General features: G+C 33.4%; 1 protein-coding gene across 1 annotated transcript; it reads right to left on the bottom strand.

Moving 5' to 3' along the window:
* Positions 1 to 84: 84 nt before the first annotated feature.
* LOC149900462 (uncharacterized) lies at positions 85 to 23,089 on the bottom strand. The gene is made up of 11 exons (XM_090112519.1): positions 22,728 to 23,089; positions 7,098 to 7,253; positions 6,437 to 6,652; positions 5,485 to 5,568; positions 4,581 to 4,729; positions 4,021 to 4,117; positions 3,566 to 3,616; positions 3,297 to 3,317; positions 2,934 to 3,149; positions 2,059 to 2,227; positions 85 to 1,869 (listed from the first exon to the last, which is right to left on the bottom strand). The coding sequence occupies exons 1-11, from the start codon at positions 22,764 to 22,766 to the stop codon at positions 1,706 to 1,708; spliced, it is 1,362 nt and encodes a 453-aa protein (XP_089968645.1). The 5' UTR covers positions 22,767 to 23,089; the 3' UTR covers positions 85 to 1,705.
* Between the last annotated feature and the right edge of the window lie 834 nt (positions 23,090 to 23,923).

Here is a 23,923-nt window from a genome sequence, read left to right on the forward strand (position 1 = left end):
TTCGTTAACATGCTCTATGTTCGTTTGATGTCAATGCACCGTAATATATAGTTGGTTAGGTGTAGGGAAAAATGAAACAACGAATCTAATATAAAATGCATATATTTAAAAAATTGTAATATTCGCATAGTTAACATTTTTAAAAGCGTATTTTGTACAAACGTTCTTAAACTTTAAAATATAGTTGAACATTACACAATTTTAATTAAAGGTCCCAAAAGCTACACTAATGTCACTTCTAAGGAATATGTATACAGCCTATTGTCGGATTATCCACATTATGGAATCATTACAGTCGGAATGTCCGCTTAGTCTAGCTAAAATTATCAGTTTCAGAAGCGTTACAAATTATTATTATGTAGGTATTTTTTATTCTATTTATTACTTGTATATTAACAACCATTATGATAGACTATAAAATGGGTTATTTGACACGACATAATGTCAGTTATTTTGTGAATTACTTACTAGATAATAGTAATTTGGTAGAGATTCAATTAAAACAGAAAAATGTACTTAAAAATTTAAGAAAAACAAAAAGGTATTGCGAACTATGAAATTCGCTCTATACAGTAAATAAAATTTATTTCTTGCATAGCGTACATTCGAGAAGGTCTCGAAAAACGCAGGCAACGTAATACAGGAAAACAATCGACATCCATATAATATAATAAAGTACGATTGCTAACAACAAGCGTTGGATAAAGTTTCGAAAGCAAGTCCCACAATCAAATTTATTGTTATCCTTTAATTTTACTTTCTTCATTTTAATTTGGATTGGGACTAATTATATCATAAAACGATTTCACCAAGTAAAATAATGTTATTGTAAAAATGGCTTGTATTATAATCTCCAAGTAAATAAATGGAATCGATTTTTCAAAAGTTATTATTATGTCAGACATAACTAATTTTCCACATAATGATTTTTTTCTAAAATATTCAACTTATAATGCGTTAAAATCTCTATCTTATTAGCGATCGATTATCACAATAGTTGTATAAAGTATATCTACACAATTTCGTTGTATTATTTACGAAAATTGGGCACAAATAAATAATATTTGTCATATTCTTCATAAAAATGCTTAGTCACTTAAAAATATTTCGATTAAAAGTAACAATGACTAATTATTAAAAATTTAGAAGTACTTATCCTAAAGTTACATAGTTTTTGACACTTCATTATTTGCTGTATAATTTACATTAGAGCAATAGTTTAAAAAAACGTAAAATTACAGGATTGTTACTATTATTTGATCCATTAAAATGTTAATAATCGTTGAGTCTACAGAATTAAATTTTCTTTAATCAAGCAAAGTATTGTGCCAAAAATTAATTTCAATTTGACTTTCTATCTTCTAATGAGTTTTACTTAGTTATTCGACAACCAATTTTCGATCAAACTTTGGTTTATATTGACTAAACCACTACAAATATCATAGTGTATATTTGTTGTAATATTACACGCACTGGTTGCCGTGTCACAAGTACTGTATACTGCGTCACAAGTACTGTATACTGCGTCACAAGTACTGTATACTGCGTCACAAGTACTGTATACTGCGTTTCAAGTACTGTATACCGTATTACACGTGCTGTTATTAACCTGCCACGAGTGTTGTTTGTCTGTTACATGTACTGTTTGCCGTGTCCCAAGTACTGTTTGGTTTGGTTGTCGTGTGTTCGTCTGTTTGCCAGTCGGTTACCTGCGTTTTGCGGCCGGTTTGGGCTTATTAAATTGGAAATTGGCACATTTGGGTATATGTCGCTCGGCGGCTCCTTGGTTGAAGCGGCGGTTACAGTGCGGACACTGCACGTAGTCGGGGTTCTCAGAGGGGGGTGGTGGGGGGAGGTCGCTGAGCTTACCTGAAAAAAATGTATTGAAATATAGGGATGTGTCTTAAAACAACAAGAGCGCAATTTTTTCCTAGTCGGTTTTTGCACTTAAATTATGCAATACCTAATATAATAAAGAGAAAAAGTTACATCTTTACCAAACAAAACGTGCAATTTATTTTCACCTAGAATCTAGATAATTTACTATACACCACTCACCACCAGCGTTAAGATGCGCTTGCACCTGCTTAGCGGCTCGAATCGCCTGTATGAACTCCTCGTGCTTCTGGCGCCAGTTACTGTTCAGAGATTTGCTCTGCACTTTACTGGATGATGTGGACGTGACGTTCTTGCGCAGCTTGCCGATGAACGGCTCCGCTTCTGTGCCCTGTTGTGTTTTTATTATGTTTATTATGTGTAGTACTATTATGAGAGATACGCAGTGTAATTTATGAATAACGACGTAAAAATATCATGAATGTCTTAAACTCAATCCTTTTTTTATGTTGATATTATTTGTTAAGGCGTTATGTCTAATTGTAAACAGTTTTGCAGAGGCTCTTAGTTTACGACGTATTTGGTGACTTGTACACAAGCTATAGTTTGGGTAGGTACTGTGGGAAAGTGATGCGATGGGATATTTGGTTCAAATAGACAATGATAAATTTAGTATGAAAGGTAATTATTGCTTGCCTTATCTGCATCGGTACCCTGTTCCAGTAAAGCGTGAAAATGTAATAAATTATGTATACGCTGTAATTATATTATTCTGAAATTATAAATTCTATGTAGGCAGTGTGTCAGTATGCAGTGTGTCAGTATGCATTATTTCAGTATGCATTGTGTCAGTATGCATTATCTCAATATGCAGTGTGTCAGTATGCATTATTTTAGTATGCAGTGTATCAGTATGCATTATTTCAGTACACAGTGTATCAGTATGCATTATTTCAGTACACAGTGTATCAGTATGCATTATTTCAGTATGCAGTATGTCAGTATGTATTATTTTACACAGTGTTTCAGTATGCAGTGTTTCTGTGCTATGTTATACAATGTGTCAGTACGCAATATGTCCCCACGCCCCCACTCACCGCCAGCCGGTGCTTGATGACGTCGAACGGTTTGCGTCGCTTGGAGTGTGTCTTGCGGCAGATCTCCTGATGCTTCGCGAGGCGGTCGGGCGCGAAGCGGCGCCCGCACACCGCGCACGCGTCCCCCGACCCCGCGCCCCCCGCACTAGTGCCCACGGGTCCCGCGCGGGGCCCGGACCCCGTGCGTGGTTTGGGGCCGCTTGACGCTTGTGGACTCTATAATGTTACGGGATTGTATATAAAATGTCTAGTAGATTAGTCTCGTTATGTACTAAACATTTAATTGATACATTTTTAGTAAAAAAATAAAAAAATGTTTAGCAAGATTTTTGCGATTTTTTTTCAAAATGATTATACACGTACCACGGGCGTTCTTCTTGGCACCTGAAAAAAATACAAAAAATAAACAAAAACTTCAATGGAAAAAAATACGAACTGAGAAATGCAATTAAATAATACCTAAATCGTCAAAATTATAGAGTTCAGTTACATCTTGATGAAAATATGAGCAAACAAATTTGAACTTGCGAGTTTTCTGTTTTGATGAATGCACTAATCTTTTGAGTTTTTAGCGCGAAAACCTCAGGCGAAAACATATATTTTTTATAGTCTTTTTATCTAAGTATACTCACAGGGTTAACTCGCTGCATGACCCCTCGGGGCTTACTGGTGTTCTCCGTTACCTGCCATTTAATTGTAACCACTATTTAATATTTGCACTTTTAAATTTTAATTTTATAAAACTTGGGTGACATTGTGGACTGGATTCGACGTGTTGTGTTTGGCAATTTCGAATTAGGAATGTCACATAGAAAAAATGTAAAGCTTGTTGATGAAAGGAGATTGTTATCAAAAAGGTTGTTACAACAAAATATTTTATTACAAGAAAATTAAATTGAAGCACTTATTCTTAATAATTGGTTCTGTACTAATGAAAGAAGCTTGAAAGAAGTAAAAGCGTTTGAAAGTTAAATTATTTAGAAATACTGCAAATACCCAATTTTATTATAAAATTGTGCTCTTATAAGTGAGGCTTAAAAAAATTCAATATATTAATGAATTGTGATTTACTTGTAGTATTACTTACCGCATTTTCATTGGACACTTTCTTTGGCACAGTTGCTGTTGGTTTTGAAATGGGTTTCGTAGCTTTTGTTGCAGGTAGAGTTTGTGGCGGAGGATTTCTATAATAATGAGATTTGTTTGTCTAGAAAGAATTATACAAGACAAAAAATAGAATAAAAAATATTTTATCGCACACATTAAGCTTAACATTTGCTAAACATCATAATATTCCGACAATGTTCATCAATGATCTTATAAAGTTATAATTAAACTTATCCTTCAATACCAACTTCTCCTCATTAAAAATAACAAATTATATCACTTCCTATTATAATATTATAAATGTGAAAGTTTGTAAGTAGGTATGGATGTATGGATGTATGGATGTTTGTTACTCTTTCACGCAAAAACTGCTGAACCGATTACAATGAATTTTAGCACACATATAGAGGGTAACTTGGATTAACACATAGGATAGGTTTTATCCCGGAAATCCCACGGGAACGGGAACTATGCGGGTTTATCTTTGAAAATGCGGGCGAAGCCGCGGGCGGAAAGCTAGTAATTAATAAATAAACCTACCTTTTAACAACTCTCTTAACTTCCTCCAGCTCAGGAGACCGTGGGGTGACCGGCGCGAGGGCCTCCGGAAACGTTTCGTTTTCCAACATATAGTTATTGTCCGCGCGATCCAACTCGTCCACCGAATGGTCCCTACCGTTGGTGTTTGACTGGAGTGTACAACATTTTAAGGTTTAATATCGTACATAAAACAAAATCAGAGAAGAAAGTATATTTTAATATTTGTATTTATGTATCTATTTACTACTTTTATTTGCACCTTTTATTATGTTTCGCTATGCTCCATCTACTTTCCAATTGTTTATTTTCATTCAAACTTTTCCTATATACTAAGGTTGCCTGGAAGATATCGCTTATTAGCGATAAGGCCGCCTATTTTGTACCGCTCTATATTACTTTGTTTGTATTTTTTGTTTGATTTTGTTTTGTTTGTGTGTGCAATAAAGTGTTTATTATTATAATTATAAAAAAGATCGTGTGCCGAGCACACGTGTCCGAAGTGAAACTTTTGGAAAAGTTCGTGGGTTCTATTCCCGACCGGGGCAAATATTTGTGTGATGAACATAGATGTTTGCTCGGTGTCTGGGTGTTAATTATTTATATAAGTATTTATTTAAAATTATACGTGTATGTCTATCAGCCATCTGGTTTTCATAACTTAAGCGAAAGCTTCTAGTACGGGATCAGACCGTGCCGTGTGTGAAAATTGCCCTGTAATATATTTTATTTAAGATTCAAAGATACCAAAATCGTCGCCTTACTCCACCATGACGTGACGGTATTGCCATGACGCGACCTTGAAATTTTACTCTCAACGCGCCTAAAAAAGTTTCACTTCAAAAAAGTATCAATGCACATGGTCAATAAATTGACACCTATTGGACGTTTCATATGGATAACTTACCAATGATTTGACAGCATTGAGATCCAATTCGTGGTTGTGGTTGAGATCGCCCGATCCGTTTACAATGCTGTTCACTTTGTGTACCTGTAAGGGTCGTTACGTTTCGAATCTATCAAGATTATCGTATAGTATGTATTCGTGTAAGTAGGAACTGGTTACTATAGTCCAAAGTCAATCCAACCACACAGCGTAGAATGATTTGTGGTTATACATATTATATTATGTATTCCATCAATTTCATTAAGAATTTAATGAGTGGAAAATATCTTTAATTTAAAACAAAGAAACAAAAATCATGTGGCACATCATCACTCTATAGAAATTACTTAATTTTAAACGTTACAAAAATCCCCTACCCCATTCGGCATGCTCGACAATCCATTTCAAGATTCAAAAACATAATTAATGATTTATATTTTTAAATCTTATCTAAAAATTTAAAAGCTTCTGAATGACTCTACATTTCTGGTCATATAAGATATGTTTGAAAAAATAAATTGAAATAAGTTGAGAGAAATCCTTTTTTAGATTGTTAATAATTTCTAGAAAACAATAAACTAATTGTTTCTAGTATTCTCCATATCGTTTTACATTGTGCGATAGGTGTGTACTCACTTCACTTGTACTTACTTGGTTAACCGCACCGTCGACTTTGATTTAAGACAAACTTGACGTACAAAGTACAAACCATTGTCAATATTACCACAACAATATTGTAAGATGTTCTTTGTATGGATGAGGTAAGAACTAGATATATTATAATACGTAGAGTACAAAAATGGAATGTATAGATTGTAAAATTAACGAGCCAAGTTAATACATATTTATAATAAATTATACGTAGTTATATGACCTAACATTGAAATTGATATCATCTTCGCACAAATTTTCTCTAAAGTACCTACTGATACAATATTCTAGAAATGAAAGAAGCTCACGAAGAAAAGCTCACCTGAGTCACCTGTTTCCTAACGCTATGTGAGCTCACAGTATTTTGGGCTCGAATGGACGTCTTCTTCTCCACCGTGGCCTTTGTATTGCTAACTTTACTATAACCATTAGGTAAGGCCTTCCTGGGTTGTGTTCGTTCCGTGTTCTGTATCGGTTGTAGCGGGTAACTTTTATCGATGCCCGCTTTTGTACGACGCTCTTCAAACATTTGACGCACCTGAAAATTTTAAAATAATATTGTTACATACAATCTACAGCATAATGTTCATTGATTAGTGGAAAGAATTTTACAGTAAAGTAAGCCGCTCTATAATATTATTCAGAATTTCGTTAAGACCGTGGTCTTTGTCTGAATACTCTCTCTACGGTTCATTGAACTATAGAAATATAAGAATTTTTAAACATTGTATATTAGGAAGCAGATAAGATTCTCAGAGTCGACTTTCTTGTCACAATATGTTATGATTGGGCAAGTTTTTGAGAGAGAATGCATAGTGATTAGAAATGCATCTTTGGACACGTCGTCTGTAGATGTCTATGGGCTGTGGAATTGCTTACCATCAGGCAATCCACATGCTCGTTTGCCTACTCTCATATTATATAATACAACAAAAATGTTAAAGAATTTCTTCTAACCATCTTAAAATGAATAGGTATGTTACCTTTCCAGGTTGATGGGGAATGGGTGGGCTAGGGGTTGTGACATTCCCATTGCTGGGCGAATGTCTGACCCTGTCCAGAGCTCTGGCCTGTTGAGCCTCGTATAGAGATGCGATCTTCATCTCTTTCTCTTGTAACTGCTTTTGTTGGAACCGCGCCTGGTGGGAGAGAAAAATGTTGAATGTAATGTTGTTAAATATGCAAAAGAGTTTGAGGAGTAATGAAATAGTCTTTAAAGTTGAATTGAACGATATCTGTAAACTATGTACGGTGAAATTTCCTAATAATGTATTTCCTAAAATGGCTACCAGAATGACCAAATATCTTCCATTTGCAAAAAGGAATATGATAGTGAGATATTTATTTTATTTTCTGCAAGTAAGTAGAAGAGTGTGTGAAGAGTGAATGTCTTGTCTTAACATAATTTGTAATTTTAATGATGTAGAGCGCTGTCATAATTTAACAGGTAATTTAAGTACAATAAGCGGTAGGTATATGTTTAAAGTATGAGCAAACGACGAGAGCAATTACTATATTTAGCATCGTTATATAACTATGAAAAATTGTTTGCACAATATATACCTACTCTTTAAGGACACAACATATGAGTATTATTAAATGATTTTCGTATAGAAAAAAAATAATTCGATTTATAGAGAATTTTCCCTAAGGTAAATGTTAAACAAAAGAAACGCCAGTGGTTGAAATAGGATACGCTCGACAGCACAGGAGGTCGACTCCTACGCATCAACAACCTGTCTGCCGCCTTCTTTTATTGTTATTTACATAATTTCCGCGCTACAATTTCGAAGGTTAGATCTAAACTATCTGTTTATTTAAACTTATTGTTTCTATGCCTATAAATTATAGCTAACATTAGTCTCTATCGACTAAACTCTAGATTTAAGATCGACAGTTTAAGTGTTTGTGGTACCTAATGTATTTTGAAAAGTGACCTTCTTCAAATATAAATAAATATACATGTATGTCTACATGTATACCTACCTATTTAAGCTGATGATTATGAAGTATTAAAATAATTATCCAGTCAATAACTGTTTACTGTTAGACTTAGTAGTTTCTCTAGTCAACTACACACTACCTAATTACCTTTGCAAATGCAACATATTCTCAGAGGATCCGATTTCACCCTTCCTATAAATTATAAATAGTGTGGAATCTCAACATTATCATTCATTACGCGACATTGTTACGCGTCAGCTCGTTACGCAATCAGGTTGTACGCCTAATTAACACTGTCACAACGGTCACTCGGTCCACAGACATTGATTATTATTGGATTCAATTATTGCGTGTACTTGGAGTTTAATTAGAGCGCCAAGGGCTGCTTCGTTAGTGTATATTGCTGTTTACACTAGGCGTAGTGCAAATTATGCTGTAGTTATCGGTTAAAATAATTAAGGATTAAAAGCAATAAAATTATAACACTATGTCAAATGATTTTAGTGTAAATAGGCGCAGAGCATTATTTCGTTGTTCTTAGTGCGTTCCAAAAGATTATATGCAATGTTGTAATACTGAACAATACGGAATACGAGTTTTCTTTTATACTAAAAGATCACGAAAGAATGCTCTTGCGCTAGCTCTAGCTCTATGTTATAAAAAAGCACAAAATCATTGTTGTTTTTAATTGAAAGTTCGCATATTATCGATGTTTAAATTGTATTACGCGTTAACATAAATCAATCGATCATTATTATGCCTCTAACAATAAAAGGAACTAGCTATTCAAATAAGTCGTTTGAAACATCGTAGGTGGACAATCGATGTGATATGATATGTATAAACAATACAAGGTCATTTTCAATTATCGATTTAATTTTAAACTAGATTTACCTATTCATTTTGACCAAGATAGTTTACCTTAATTAAATGTAAAAAAAATTATAATCTGATTTTGATTTATTTGTAAAATATTTTTGGGAGATGCAAATTTTAACTATATTTTACACCCTTTAGCAATATACATGTAATGCGTATGAATATTAGGTGTGTGTGTCTGATTATACACAATAATATAATGACAAGTCTATTTAGTAGAAACTGAACGATTTATTTATTTCATATTAGGTATATAAGTACTCAAGGAAGTAAAAAAAGTATCCTGACAAAGGCCAAATGTGCGCCTTTTTAATATTTTAACTATTATCTACTTTGCATGTTTGTTTAGAAAACTTTGTCATATAATTAATTTCCATATTATATACGTCAAGGCAAGCGGTCTCGTGAACAAAAGCCATATATGGCCTATATGGGAAGCTCACACTTGGTCGTGTGTGACTCATCGTCTGTCAACGACCTTACTGCAGATAGAAACGAGTCTTGCTTGAATCTTTAATGTTATCGCGATTTCGATAATGCAGCGGTAAAGGTATTATGTAACAGAGTACATTTTTCAACAGGTAATTGAATGTCAAGTCCGGAACTTTTTGAACAAAGGAAACTTCATCTCCCAGTCTTGGCACATTAATCATATCTTTCAGAAGTCTGGTTGTATTCTTTAATTTTCATTCGTGCATTAGATTACTTTTGAAACTAAATACATAGATCTCATCTCATCTATTAATATATTTTCTTTACATTTGTCGAGAGCTTGTGGAATCACAACCGCTCTACATTACTAGCGCCTGCAAGATCGCAAGTGCTCCAAGTTTCTGCGAAGTTAACACCATTGCTCACAATTTGCAAACTAGTTTCGTATTCAGCATGGAGCGTGAGTCACGAGGTCGTATGCTAAGCGTGTGATGTAACACACGATCGCCTACGTTCGCTGACTAACTTAACATGGCATCTTTGATTGTTTCGGTGTGTGGATAAACACATTGGGGTTCTTTTTTTAGTGTAAAGGCTGATTTTAAAGGATTGATTATACTTGAAATGTTATATGGTATAGGGATCAGTGAGGTGCAGTTGAATTCCAGTTTTAGTTTAGAAATGTAGCGCAAGCACGATGGGATTCCGGACGCAACTGAAATTATGTATCTCCCAGATTTCTCATTTCTGATGATAGTGGACTAAACGTAGGTAATAGGGTACCGATTGATTTCTACCAAAAAAATGTTGAAATTTATCAAGTTCCTCATGAAAAATATATTTCTGGGCATTGACAGATAACTAATCTCACCTTTGACTCTTTTAGAGTGAGCCAACCGTTTCTTATCTCCGTAGGATCAGCAATGTCTAACGACGACGAAGACATAGTTTTAAGGCGACGAGACTTCCAATGTTCCGGGTTCCACCAGTTCACATGGTCCAAAGATCTTGAATAACTTGTTTCCATAACTTTATAGCAAATCGTTAAATTTATTTGAACAAGATAATAACAATTCGCAATAAAGCTTTCGAAAAATGCCTCTAGATTAATTATCCAAATTATGCAGAATCCTCAAAAAACCGACATTATTTTCGAACCAAACTGATTTCGAAACAAACAACCAAGACATACTGAATGAATGGTTCAAGTTTCAGAACTTATGGTTCAAAGTTTTGTTTGTTTTTCCGTTCCTATGCAACGGAGCACGTGGCAACCAATGTCACGCCATTAATAAACCATGACCTGCGAGTGACTTACCGTTAACTTGACCCTGTTATTGCAACATCGGTTTTTATATTTTGCAAGTGAATATACATAACATTCGCAACATTCTAAAATAGAACTTATGCAGCAGTGTTAAGGTTGGTTTTAAAGGGAGATCCGAGATTGGCAATATGAGCTATATTGAAAGTAAACAATGATGGGACAAATTGCTTGTTTCTTGTGGATTGACAATGGATCGATTAAATAAACGTACGAACCGCTAATGGGAACCTGATGGAGTTATCGTGTTTCTCATGTAGGTACAATAATATTAAAATAAATCTTCGGGAATTGTATTATTAATTGTATAATGTCACAGAGTCAAGGGTGAAGTGGGGAATTATAATAATATGAAGATAGCTGTGAAAATCGCACGTAATTAAGTTATAGAATCAATGATAATAATGATAAGAATGCCAATAGAGCCTTTTGTGTTATTAAATGTTTTCTCGGCAATGATGGAAGTTTCGAAGTAAAACGCCAAGCCAAGTTGTATGTACATAATATAATGTAAGTAGGTACATATATAGAAGTTATAATTGGGTCCTTATAAACATTTCATAACAAACCCGCGCAACAAGAATTTTGAAATAAACTCTCTAAAAATAAATCGTACATTTCAGTAAATCTCACTGCGCTCGCTATTTAAATTTCGCTTGGAATAAATATTTCAACGGTGCAGTCCTTACTTTCTAACTTTCCAATATTATGCTTGGAAATCTTGGCCTTTGGCATCATTGCGCTCTTCGCTGAGTGCTGACTGAGCAATGCGAGATGAACTTTATGATAATGATCTAAGGCATATTGTTCGCCTACGTAGCTAGATGCAAATCCATAAATGTTCACTCAACGAGACTATTGACTCATGATCGCTTCCTTGTAGGATGTTTGTGACGTCAGCACTTTCGTTAATTTGGTCTCATTGTACGCCAACACTAAATATGGCTTCCGTATGTCGACTTAGTTGGAACTTAATTGTTGTGAGTTGTGAGTACTTTCGATTTTATATTACTGAAAAGTAAAAGCTTTAAAGTGTTAAGTATTTAGCCTTATTCTGTACGTACAGTCTTTGCTTAATAATTCCATAGAATTCTTAGTTAGTATTTAGCAACACAAAGTAACAACAAAGGCACATTCTTAATGAGTAAAAGTTGACCTTCCCCCAACAAAGTATCAAATGATCTTCGCAATGTACTCATCAGTGGACAGTGGTGTGAGGTGTCAGTCTGTGGACCCTCACTTCGTCACGGTTTGCGCGTTATAGACGTCATTAAGATGGCGGCTGATACAACGACTGGTTTGCTTTCCCAAGGACAAACCGGAGTGGTCTAAGGATCTTGTAATGGACACCTCTAGTATGAAAATGTACCTATTTTGAGCATTTATTATAATGCATTTGCGCCAGGAATTACCTAATTATTCGTAAAAAGGATCCAAATAGTGCCAAAACTTTATAGAGTTTAAAAACACAATCTTTCCCCTAAGTTAAGGATAATAATTTGAATCTGCGAGCATTCGGTTCATGCATTTAATAGCCTAATTTTTGAAATAAAATATCATTGTTCAAGTGTCGAAAAATATAATGTATAGCACGTAGATTAGCTTGTATATCGTGCCTGTTAGGTAATCTATAAACGGTGTCCTATATTATGGTATCTAAATTTAATATATGGACGGTTGAAACGCGATTTTCATGTCATGCAGGAATTACGATCGTATACAAAAAATCGTGTCATACTAGATAGGTAGTAAGCGTGGAAATGAGCTTTAACCAACCTTTACAGTATTTATTGATCTAGCTAGAGACACGAGGAATGTATTAGTATTTTTAAAATAATAATTAATTTTATTTAATAATAATTAATCTTCGTTTTGGTTTGAAGACATTAAGATTTCGCTTATATGCAGATTTAAAAACACGTCATTCAAAATCCATGATCTTTCAACCAAAAACAAAAAAATCGTAAAGCCCTAATTTGTATTCTACCATAATTACATGTTCCTCATATGAGGTCAATGTATAAATAATGAATAGTGTGTCAAGTAAAGTAATACCGCTTCGTCAATTACATTCGTGGACCTTAATTGGTCCTTTCTGTATTGAACTGTTATTTATATCAATTTGCCGCGATTGAATAACGAGCTCAATATATTCAGCAAAGGCAAGATGTGAACATTTTAAATTGAATGTGGCATTTTAGCGCGTTAGATTTGAGGAAATACAGTTCGCTTCCTTTTGTATTTAAACTTAGGTATTGATCCAATTACGCAAAAGCTAAAAAAAATAAGAAAAAAAATGAGGTTCTTCATTTGTTTTTAAAGAGCGTAGCGTATATGTCGTGGCCATATCGTAGATTTGCTCATTTCATGATATGATCGATCATTTCACGAAATGGTCGCATTTCATGAAATGGCCAACATAGTTTGATCAGATCGTTAAATCGTCAACGTTTCACGATTTGGCCATCCACATTTGGCCAGATCGTATCTATACTAATATTATAAAGCTGAAGAGTTTGTTTGTTTGTTTGTTTGTTTCTTTGTTTGTTTGTTTGTTTGAACGCACTAATCTCGGGAACTACTGTTCCGATTTGAAAAATTCTTTCGGTGTTAGATAGGCTATATTTCATCACGCTACGGGCAACAGGAGTGGAGCCACGGGTGTGAAACCGCGCGGAGCAGCTAGTAAAATATAAAGAGTCCATAAAATATTAAAAAAATTCAGAATATTCTAAAAACTTGTATCGTTTTTGCAATAAAAAACAGTTAGGTTAGACTTTGATAAACAACGCACGAGCCGAGCGAGCAAAGCGAGCGTGCCGCGGCAGCGGCCGGCGAGTGCCAGAAACGGATCGCTTTTTAAAAAACAAATAATTAAAATACTATAGTAGGATATATAAATATGTATATATCCTAAATGAAAAAATGCGTTAAATTATTTTATTTAAGACGCATTTTTTCTTCAATACATATAAGATACTTCAACTTCAATACATATAGACATTTTCCATAGTACTCGAACCGTCGTAAATTCTTTGCTATGACTTTCTTCATATTGTTATTAAACGAATTATGAAGTTTTTAACTGCGAATAATTAAATTTTCGCCAGCGGCCGCCATCTTATCACATAAACACAGAGCTTGCAGCGCCTCTACCAATGATTAATGTAACTATTTTACGATATGATCAAATAATTTTGATCATTTCATGAAAAAACCGCGCGTTTAGTTGGCCATATCGTGAAACGATTTCTTATCATTGATCTGCTCAAGCCACATCATGATGTGGCCAAACTAAATTGGCCATTTCACGAAATGCGACGATTTCGTGAAATGGCCAATCATATCATGAAATGAGCAAATTTACGATATGGCCACGACATATACATACCTATGTTATTTTACGAAAGTTCTTTTGATAGAGCCCTAATAAAATTTATAAATATTTCAGCTATTGCTTGATAAGGTTGTTGGTGGAACCTTCCAAAACTTAGATACTATTAAGATCATCGTAGATAACAAGATCTTTACTGTATTTGTGTATTATTATTTGAAGTCTTTATTATCCATAGCTATCTTAATTATACTACAAAATACTTTACCATTCGCTTTGTCCTTTCTATCTGTGAAAGAAAAGAAAAGGAAATTAGCCAGGAAAGGAAATGAGGAATTTACGAGGATTATTAGCTGGTTTAGGTAGGTTTTATTAGGATTTTGATAGCTCAATGAGAAAGGAATGGTATGCCGTATGGTATATAAACATAATTATTATATTTGATCTTTCCGGGGTTTCTAGACACTTGGAGCGAGTTTATTAATAGGTTTAATAATTCACTTCTACTTTCATAATTGCGTTTGTAAATAATATCTTATATATAAAATTCTCGTGTCACAATGTTAGTCTGCATACTCCTCCGAAACGGGTGGACCGATTCTCATGAAATTTTCTGTGCATATCGGGTAAGTCTGAGAATCGGCCAACATCTATTTTTCATATGTACCACGGGCGAAGCCGGGGCGGACCGCTAGTAAGATATAATATCTGGATTTACACAATATCTTTCACACTGTGATCCTTTAAACGAAAAATAAATAATTGACCAATATGCTTGCATATTATAAATAATTTATAAATACTGCATCGGAACATCTGTTCAAAGATTGTGTGATAATGCAGTATGTACTTCATCCATTTAAGTAAACTATATCACGCGTGTTACTGCATTCCTTTTATACTAATGAAAAGCATTGAGCGGCGGATTCTATAAAACCTTTTAAAACATAAACTGTTTGAACTGGCTTCTCTGAAAGGCAAAATGTTTTTCATTTTATATTCATGATTTTAGTTCGATGTATGGAGTATATGATGGAGTAATTGGCACCTGCTACCAAAGTGTTGTTATGAAATGGATTTAAATTGTATACTAGTTTAATCGAGATCATATTTTGTAGAGATAATCACTGACACTATGCGTCTCGCAATTTAACCTCATTACTAATACCCTTTTGAAATATGTGCTAGGAAACTCATAAAGTTTGGCTAACAGCGTATGATAAGGCTGGCTAACTAATGAACACTTTGAAGATAATATAAATTAAGTCGACTCTACTTCACTTGGAACATTATTGACTCAAGTGTCCATTACGGCGCATTCCTCGATTAGTCAGAACGGCTCGCCACTTTCCGCCTCGGTACTTTGTACTGCATATATCTACTGCAATAATAATGCTTTTGTTTTTAATCTATTGTTCTGCATTGATTGCACGTATAGGACCTTAGTAAGGACACGGCCACTACAGGGCAATGTCAATGATGCGTTGACCCTTCTTTTGATAGCGTTTGCTTGGTGGGTCTTAATGTGAAAAGTTTATATGAAATGGACCAAATAGTCCATTGAATGAGTCCCTCCAAGGGGGGTCTAGAGTGCGTGAGTTAGTAACGTAAGATGTTTCTTCGGAAACATGTCAAGAGTCCCTAGGTAATAAACATACTAAAACCCCGGGACACTAGGAGGAGCCCCGGAGTGGGGGGAGGGGGGAAATGGGTCCATTTTTTCATTTTTCGCTTAAATCTCAAAAACGGTACATGTTAGAGAAAAACTTTCAAGGAAAAATTGAAAGGCCATAAAATTATCTACAAGTTGTACCTGAATCATTTTTTCCTATATCCTACCGTTTCTGAGTTATACGCAGTAAAACATGATTTTGGCTCAAACAATTTCAACATCAATCGATCAAAAAATATTTCTTTCTTCCAAAAAACTCAAATGTGCAACTTGTGACCAGTACTGATAGATTGCTCTTAATTAGTTCTATAATTGGTAAAATAAACACATTCCTCCATGGAAGCCTTTAGGAGGAATCGATTGTCAAAATATTATATTAGGGCAGTTTGAGTTACTGAACTTGATCTTTTTATTTTTTTTCTTCCAAAAAACTCAAAAGTGCAACTTGTGACCGGTACAGATAGATTGCTCATAATTAGGTCTATCATTGCTAAAAAGACCACATTCCACCACGGAGGCGTTTACGGGGAATTGAATTTTATCAGGGTAGTTACGATACATGAACTTTTTATTTTTTTTCTTCCAAAAAGCTCAAAAGTGAAACTTGTGACCGGTACAGATAGATTGCTCATAATTAGGTCTATCATTGATAAAAATACCAGATTCCACCATGGAGGCGTTTACGGGGAATTGAATTTTATTAGGGTAGTTAGTTAAAAAGTTCATGTATCGTAACTACCCTAATAAAATTCAATACCTCCTAAAGGCCTCCATGGTGGAATCTGGTTTTTTTATCAATGATAGACCTAATTATGAGCAATCTATCGGTACCGGTCACAAGTTGCACTTTTGAGTTTTTTTGGAAGAAAAAAAATAAAAAGTTCAAGTATCGTATCTACCCTAATAAAATTCAATTCCCCGTAAACGCCTCCATGGTGGAATCTGGTATTTTTATCAATGATAGACCTAATTATGAGCAATCTATCTGTACCGGTCACAAGTTGCACTTTTGAGTTTTTTGGAAGAAAAAAATAAAAAGATCAAGTTCAGTAACTCAAACTACCCTAATATAGTATTTTGACAATCGATTCCTCCTAAAGGCTTCCATGGAGGAATGTGTTTATTTTACCAATTATAGACCTAATTAAGAGCAATCTAACAGTACCAGTCACAAGTTGCACTTTTGAGTTTTTTGGAAGAAAAAAATAAAAAGATCAAGTTCAGTAACTCAAACTACCCTAATATAGTATTTTGAAAATCGATTCCTCCTAAAGGCTTCCATGGAGGAATGTGTTTATTTTACTAATTATAGACCTAATTAAGAGCAATCTATCAGTATCGGTCACAAGTTGCACTTTTGAGTTTTTTTGGAGAAAAAAAATAAAAAGTTCAAGTATCGTAACTACCCTAATAAAATTCAATTCCCCGTAAACGCCTCCGTGTTGGAATCTGGTATTTTTATCAATGATAGACCCAATTATGAGCAATCTATCTGTACCGGTCACAAGTTGCACTTATGAGTTTTTTGGAAGAAAAAAATAAAAAGATCAAGTTCAGTAACTCAAACTACCATAATATAATATTTTGACAATCGATTCCTCCTAAAGGCTTCCATGGAGGAATGTGTTTATTTTACCAATTATAGACCTAATTAAGAGCAATCTATCAGTACCGGTCACAAGTTGCACTTTTGAGTTTTTTGGAAGAAAGAAATATTTTTTGATCGATTGATGTGGAAATTGTTTGAGCCAAAATCATGTTTTACTGCGTATAACTCAGAAACGGTAGGATATAGGAAAAAATGATTCAGGTACAACTTGTAGATAATTTTATGGCCTTTCAACTTTTCCTTGAAAGTTTTTCTCTAACATGTACCGTTTTTGAGATTTAAGCGAAAAATGAAAAAATGGACCCATTTTCCCCCTCCCCCCACTCCGGGGCTCCTCCTAGTGGCCCGGGGTTTTAGTATGTTTATTACCTAGGGACTCTTGACATGTTTCCGAAGAAACATCTTACGTTACTAACTCACGCACTCTAGAACTTTTTATTCAATGGACTAAAAGGAATCATACTGAGATTATCCAAGGCTTATTTGGCATTAAGTATTCAGTCGTGGCTTCGCTTGTGTATTGTACTTCACGACAAACACTTCCCTAATATCAACATTTATCCGAAGTAGTTTGCATTTATTATTTTTTTACAGAAAACAGATTTAACTTAATAATATATCCCTGGATGATTGAAAAGTGGATGATTAATAAATAGCCGTAGGTAACATCGTATAATTATTATCATTTATTAATTACGTAAAAAAGTAACATAACAATATCAAAATACAACTGCAACATAATTATGAAAGAGAAAATGGATTTTTTATTGATTTTATTGAAATTATTATGATCCCTGTGCGTTGGAAAGAAGACTTGCCATTGCATAATTTATTATATAATAAATATGCTCGTTAAAGGAACTCGAAGAAGTACGTAGGCGGTTGTTGCAATTTTAAGCAGTAATCGTAAAAACCAGATCAGATAGCACCCACGGACCTCCACATATAGGCACAAGGATATTTTGGTATAGACGTCCGTGGTGTTTTATAAGCTTTCCATTAAAATACAATGACAAAAATCGCTTTGATTTATGTTGCGACGTGATCAGTTTCCTAATGGGAGTTTTCCTTTGTAATAATGTGTTGATAAATATATTTAAGACGAAAAATAACTAAGTTAGTTGACACTACAAATTCAGTAGTGAGAAATATTCGATCAGCAGACATGGGAATAATAATAACAATATTATGCGATAAATAAACCTTGTTTTCCTTAATTCCAGCGAAGTTCCATGCTGTCATTCAGATTTCATAGTGTCGTAAAATGATATATTTCTAAAAGGCTTATTGAAGTACAGACAGGTCTACTGTACGCTAATCGATATCAATGCATTTGGGTCAAGTACTTGAATATCATTTTGCATTTATCATGCTATACTATGCGGAAATATGCTCGCGAATATAGTTTATTTCAATAAATTGCGGTAAGACTATTTTATATTCATAAATTATAAATATTTATGGAAAACAGAGGCACCACATAATATTTTTTAACTAATATTTTTATTGCTTTTGTAATATGTATTAACATTATGAAACAACACGTGTTTCCGTAATACGCATTTAAATACAATTATTGTAACTTACATTACGCTGGATATAATATAATATAGGTAGTTATGTAATATTAATTTTTCATACTGTTAAACCTGTATAACCTACATTTTATTGTAGTTTTTAATTTTACTTATAAAAACCGTGCCCATTACATCATTTACTGTGAAATGTAGCCGACTTTTGCGTGTATACGATAAGCGTCGCGAATAAGGGCATTCACACAAGTCATATTTTTACGATAGTTACCTCACCACCGCACCTCGAAAGCTCAGTATGATTAAATAACTTTATGAAAAATTATCATGCTCATAATGCATGGTCGTAAAGCTCAATATTCAATTTCTACGTAACACGTCGAATTCTGGTTAATTACTTGATTTCACTAACGAAATTACGTTGGATATTACTAAAAAGGAAATACGCACTAAAGATAATACCTAAATTAAAAATCTATACCGTCTACATTTCACAGTAATTATCTGCATTTGGATTTTATTTTAAACTTGAGGAGGATCTTGAAATCCTTTCACACTAGGTTATAGGCTCTAGGATTCTTTAGAACGATTTAGTTTCTATGTAATCTATTGCTTCCATGAAAACAGTAGTTATTAGGAACTAAACAGGATTTGCAATATTAGAGCCTATTTCTCGAACCATCGCCTAGACTAGTCTATACTTACTTGGCGATAAATTATAATAACTAATAATACAGGCTTCAGGCTATCTTATGTTAAGCAATTATGATACTGGATAATGGGCTAGAGTAATTGTTAGCGCATAATTCAATGCCTTTCGGTTAATTTGATCCTCTTATTAGAATTATAGCGTTATAGGTATAAGAAAAATGTGTAGATATGAAATTTCTAAGACATATTTTATTAAATTTGGAATTATTTTCATTCTGAATAAATCCTCAGTTTTGCACGGGGTACCGAATCTGTAAGACTTGAAAAAAGGATGGTTAGATTTTTCATTTAATTCCAAAAAAATACTAACGAGGCTTTACAAACTTAATTTATTACAAACATATTCTATAGTAGAGTTTCAGCTAATACATCCTGCTCTATTTAATCCCTTTTTCGAATTAATCGCCAATAGAGGTTAAACCGTTATTTCCAATACTGTGACCCGAATTGCAGCATTGTCAAGTTATCGACCGAGGGAAGTGGGCCAACGTGTCGCGATGACACGTCCCCCATTATGTTATTACGGATTACCAATGTTTCCACCCTTGTGACGTGAACATTTATACGTTTAATATAATTGTGTAACTTTTCATTAATTAATTAATATTGAAAGACTGGAACGTCTATGATAAATCTTCTTTATCGTGATGTTTATTAGTTGATAGAGTTTTTAAAAAACCAATACTTAGGTAAATAAGTTCAGTAGTTACACCTGTATACGACCCGAGTGTCAATTATGCTTCTATGCAAATGCAGTAATCGGAAAAATCGATGCTCCAACTATCAGTAGAGCCGATATGAAAATTCAGATTATAACTCAGACATCATATTTATCAGGATACGATTATCTTATCAATCTATTCCAAGGGGCCAACATTTTTAGGAATAACTTCCTCTTTATAAACTCACAAGTTTACCTAATACTTTAATGAAACAATTACCATGTGGAATAGTAGCTGATATCAGAACCCTTGCAATTTATGGTACCTAGTGTTGCAAGTCGGAAATTTTAAATTGCAAAAGACCATTGTCGACAATGTACAGTAACAAAACGGTCATTAGCCTTTCCGTTTCCTTCGTCTTACTTTGTAATTTTTTGTAATGGTAGGATAATTTATGCACATTTGGAAAGCATTGAAATTCCGGTGAATTTGGTTAGGTCAAATGTTCATGTAACTCCGACATGATTAAGGGGATGAGTAAATTATAGGTTAGATTGAGTAGATTTACCTATTTCATCGACATCTTTTGTCTATTTATTTCCATTATTTTTGTTATATTAAAAGTGGGTGCGTGATAAAGTGGGTACCTAATAGTAAGCTGTTATTTGGGTAAATTTAATTTTATACAAGTACCTAACTACGCTTAATAACTGCTTTTTTATTTTTAATTTTTGCCTTAAAATGCGAATACATTGCTGCAATTAATTTTCAACTAATAGTAAGATAATAAAGCTGTGCAGAATTCCCAATGTTTGTACATATGTAGGTATAGTTAAGTATGTTAAGTAATAAGTATAGTTAAGTAAGTAAGTTATGTAGGTATAGATAAGTTTCGCACATGTCCGTTACAGTACTCTGATGATTAATGATTCGGTTCAACAACCTTTGACCGATGGTGTGAAAAAATCTAATATGGCTTCAAGGATTTAGAGCTCAAGCCATTCTCTGTAACGCTATTATAGAGAACATTAATAGGCTATAATAGCCTTTCTCTTGACTCAGCAATAACGGCAACAAGTATCATTTTTATGTAAATGTGCAAAATGAAAAGCAGAAATTATGACTAGTACACAAAGTCTCTACTTCAGCATTACTCAGAACAACTTTAAGAAATCTAATGGTAGAGCTATTTTATTAGGTATCTGATTAATTTATGTAAAAAGAAAATAAAAATATTGGAAACATATAATTTTGAGAAGTTAGTAGATCAATATAAATAATATAAACCTAATGTAATCGTAATGTGTAATTTGTTATAAATAGAACAGAACCGAGTTTGTCTGTTATTTACTTCCAATGTTTAAATGTTTGTTATATGTATTTGCAAAAAATGCTTACTTTACACGCCATGCTGTTCCAATGAGCGAGTAAATAATAAATAAATGAACGAAATGACCGAGGTCAAGGTTCAGTTCGCGAGATTCTTTGAATAGAAATCGGTTTACATCTTCCGTTCCCTTTCAAACTAATGGGGGAATATTGTGGTGTGATAAGGATAGAATGTTTGCGAAACTTGTAACGAATTTTGCAGTTTAAAAAAAATAACTGCTTGTGATTCATATTGGAATGCTTGTAGTGCAAAGAGATTAATTATTATTACTCAGAAAGGTTGGTATTGAGGTAAATGAGTGATTTTAATTATTATAAAATTAATTTATATTATATTAGGTAATTTACAAGTTTTAAAATTAACAAAAAGTTAAAGTTATGTAACTAACAAGGAAAATGTTATGCAGGAATATTCAATAATATTTTATTATTTACCTGTAGGCTATACATACATAACATAAAAATATCTAATAACGAATTTACATTGAAAACCTACTTAGTATCTATAATACGTATTTCATTGTTAACCTTTTTCATGTACGTAGAGTCGTTCTTAGTTTGTAGAGTCATACAAGAAGAGAAGTTGCAATGTGTTGTTTAAGTATATATTTATATAATTTACTTCGGAGTAAATATTGTAGAGTTTCTATAATTGCTAATTATTAAAATCTATAGCTTATTTACTATTTAAAATAAAATAAACAGAGCTCAAATAGTAGAGTTATGTTACGTAAAGACTGTAAAATTTATGATTGTTTATTAAACCGAACATATTATATGAAAACTACGTTGGTATAAACAAGTTGTTTGAAGGAAACAAGGATAATAATAATATATTATCATGTTATCAATTTCAGTAAGCACTTTAGGTACGTTTATATGTATGTAAACTGTAATGTATTGTATCGAATATTATATTATTAATCGGTACTTAATAAATGTAGAGCAGTGGTAGAGCATTTCTTATTTCATATTTTAATTCTACGACCACACTATTCTTTATTATTAATTTTATAAATTGTTTACCTAAACGTATAGTATTATTTTATAAATTGTTTACCTAAACGTATTACCTATATTTACATAATCATTTATTAATTTTTAAGCCAAAGCTACAAAGCTCACCTGCATCTGCAGTAACCGCGAGCCTCCAGTTTTTTCCATGACTCTCCTCTATTATAATATCAACACACGTATCAAAAACTGTATATTGTTATTGTATAACTAATAAAAATAGTGCTCCGCAAATAAAACGATAACACGCGATTTATCAAAACACATTTATTTACAAATTTTGACACTTGAACAATTCGAATATGTCGCCTCGGTTGCCGCGAATTGACAATTTTTATTTTTTAATTTCAAACGCGCGCAGATTATTAAAGTTCTTTTTTTTTAAATTAAAATGGCTTTGGAAACACACTCGTGACACCGATTAAACAAGTCAGCGGTCGCCAAGCGACTCAGACAGTCGGCTCACAGCTGTTATGTCGTGCTTACGAAGCGAATCGTCGAGAGATGGCGCGGTGGAGCCGCCCACATTCAAGCGCTAAGTAATTTAACTGCATTTTATGCAATGCTTGGAGTCATGAAGAGCTTTGTAACGAGTATCGCAAATTGAGTTGATAGCTTAGTGGCGTTTTCATTGTTATGCTAGAGTACAGTGATTGTAGTACATATTATACTCTATTATGTAAATTTTTCTGTATATTAGGTATTATAGAAGCTAAATACCTACATCTAAATGCGTGAATATAAATTGAATGAATATGATTCTTATATTTAATTAAATCTGCTCATTAATACTTTAATTTCATATTATGTTAATCGATGTTTTGTAAGATTAATTTATTAAAAAATCCTAATAAATTCGATAACTTTCAATATCTATTATTCCTTAAAGTTAGGTACCTATATTTTAATTCACTTATAGTTTGTTAGTACCTATAAGTAAGAAATCATTATTACAAAATCTTATTGAAGCTCATTTGTAGTCTTGTAGAGTGAAAATAATAATGGAATATATAAAAAGAAAAAGTTTGTGATTAAATATGTGACATATGGCGCTTGTTCGTGTTTCCCACAGCATATTTTACGACTTTTTTCTTCACTTTGTTTCCCATTGATGATTTATACTATAATTATTTTATTAACGATGAAGATTGTATTAAGTACAAATCTGTTTCAGTAAATTATTTGTATTATTCCCCGTATAAATGTATTTTTATTTAAAAAGGGCGTGTGTGAAGGGCTCACGTGTCAGGAGTGAAACTTCTTTGGCAAGATTCAAAGATACCAAAATCGTCACCTTATTTCCATGA

This window comes from Colias eurytheme, chromosome 18, assembly GCF_061535395.1.
Source record: "Colias eurytheme isolate Ceu_HAF_F1 chromosome 18, ilColEury1 Martin Lab GWU primary, whole genome shotgun sequence".
Taxonomy (NCBI): domain Eukaryota; kingdom Metazoa; phylum Arthropoda; class Insecta; order Lepidoptera; family Pieridae; genus Colias; species Colias eurytheme.

Excerpts from the sequence above, each read along its gene's own strand:
- LOC149900462 (XM_090112519.1), bottom strand. The coding sequence starts at position 22,766 with ATGGAAAAAACTGGAGGCTCGCGGTTACTGCAGATGCAG. Across the intron at positions 6,653-7,097 it reads TTCCCCATCAACCTGGAAAG|GTGCGTCAAATGTTTGAAGA; the intron begins GTAACATACCTA and ends TAAAATTTTCAG. Across the intron at positions 1,870-2,058 it reads AGCGCATCTTAACGCTGGTG|GTAAGCTCAGCGACCTCCCC; the intron begins GTGAGTGGTGTA and ends CATTTTTTTCAG.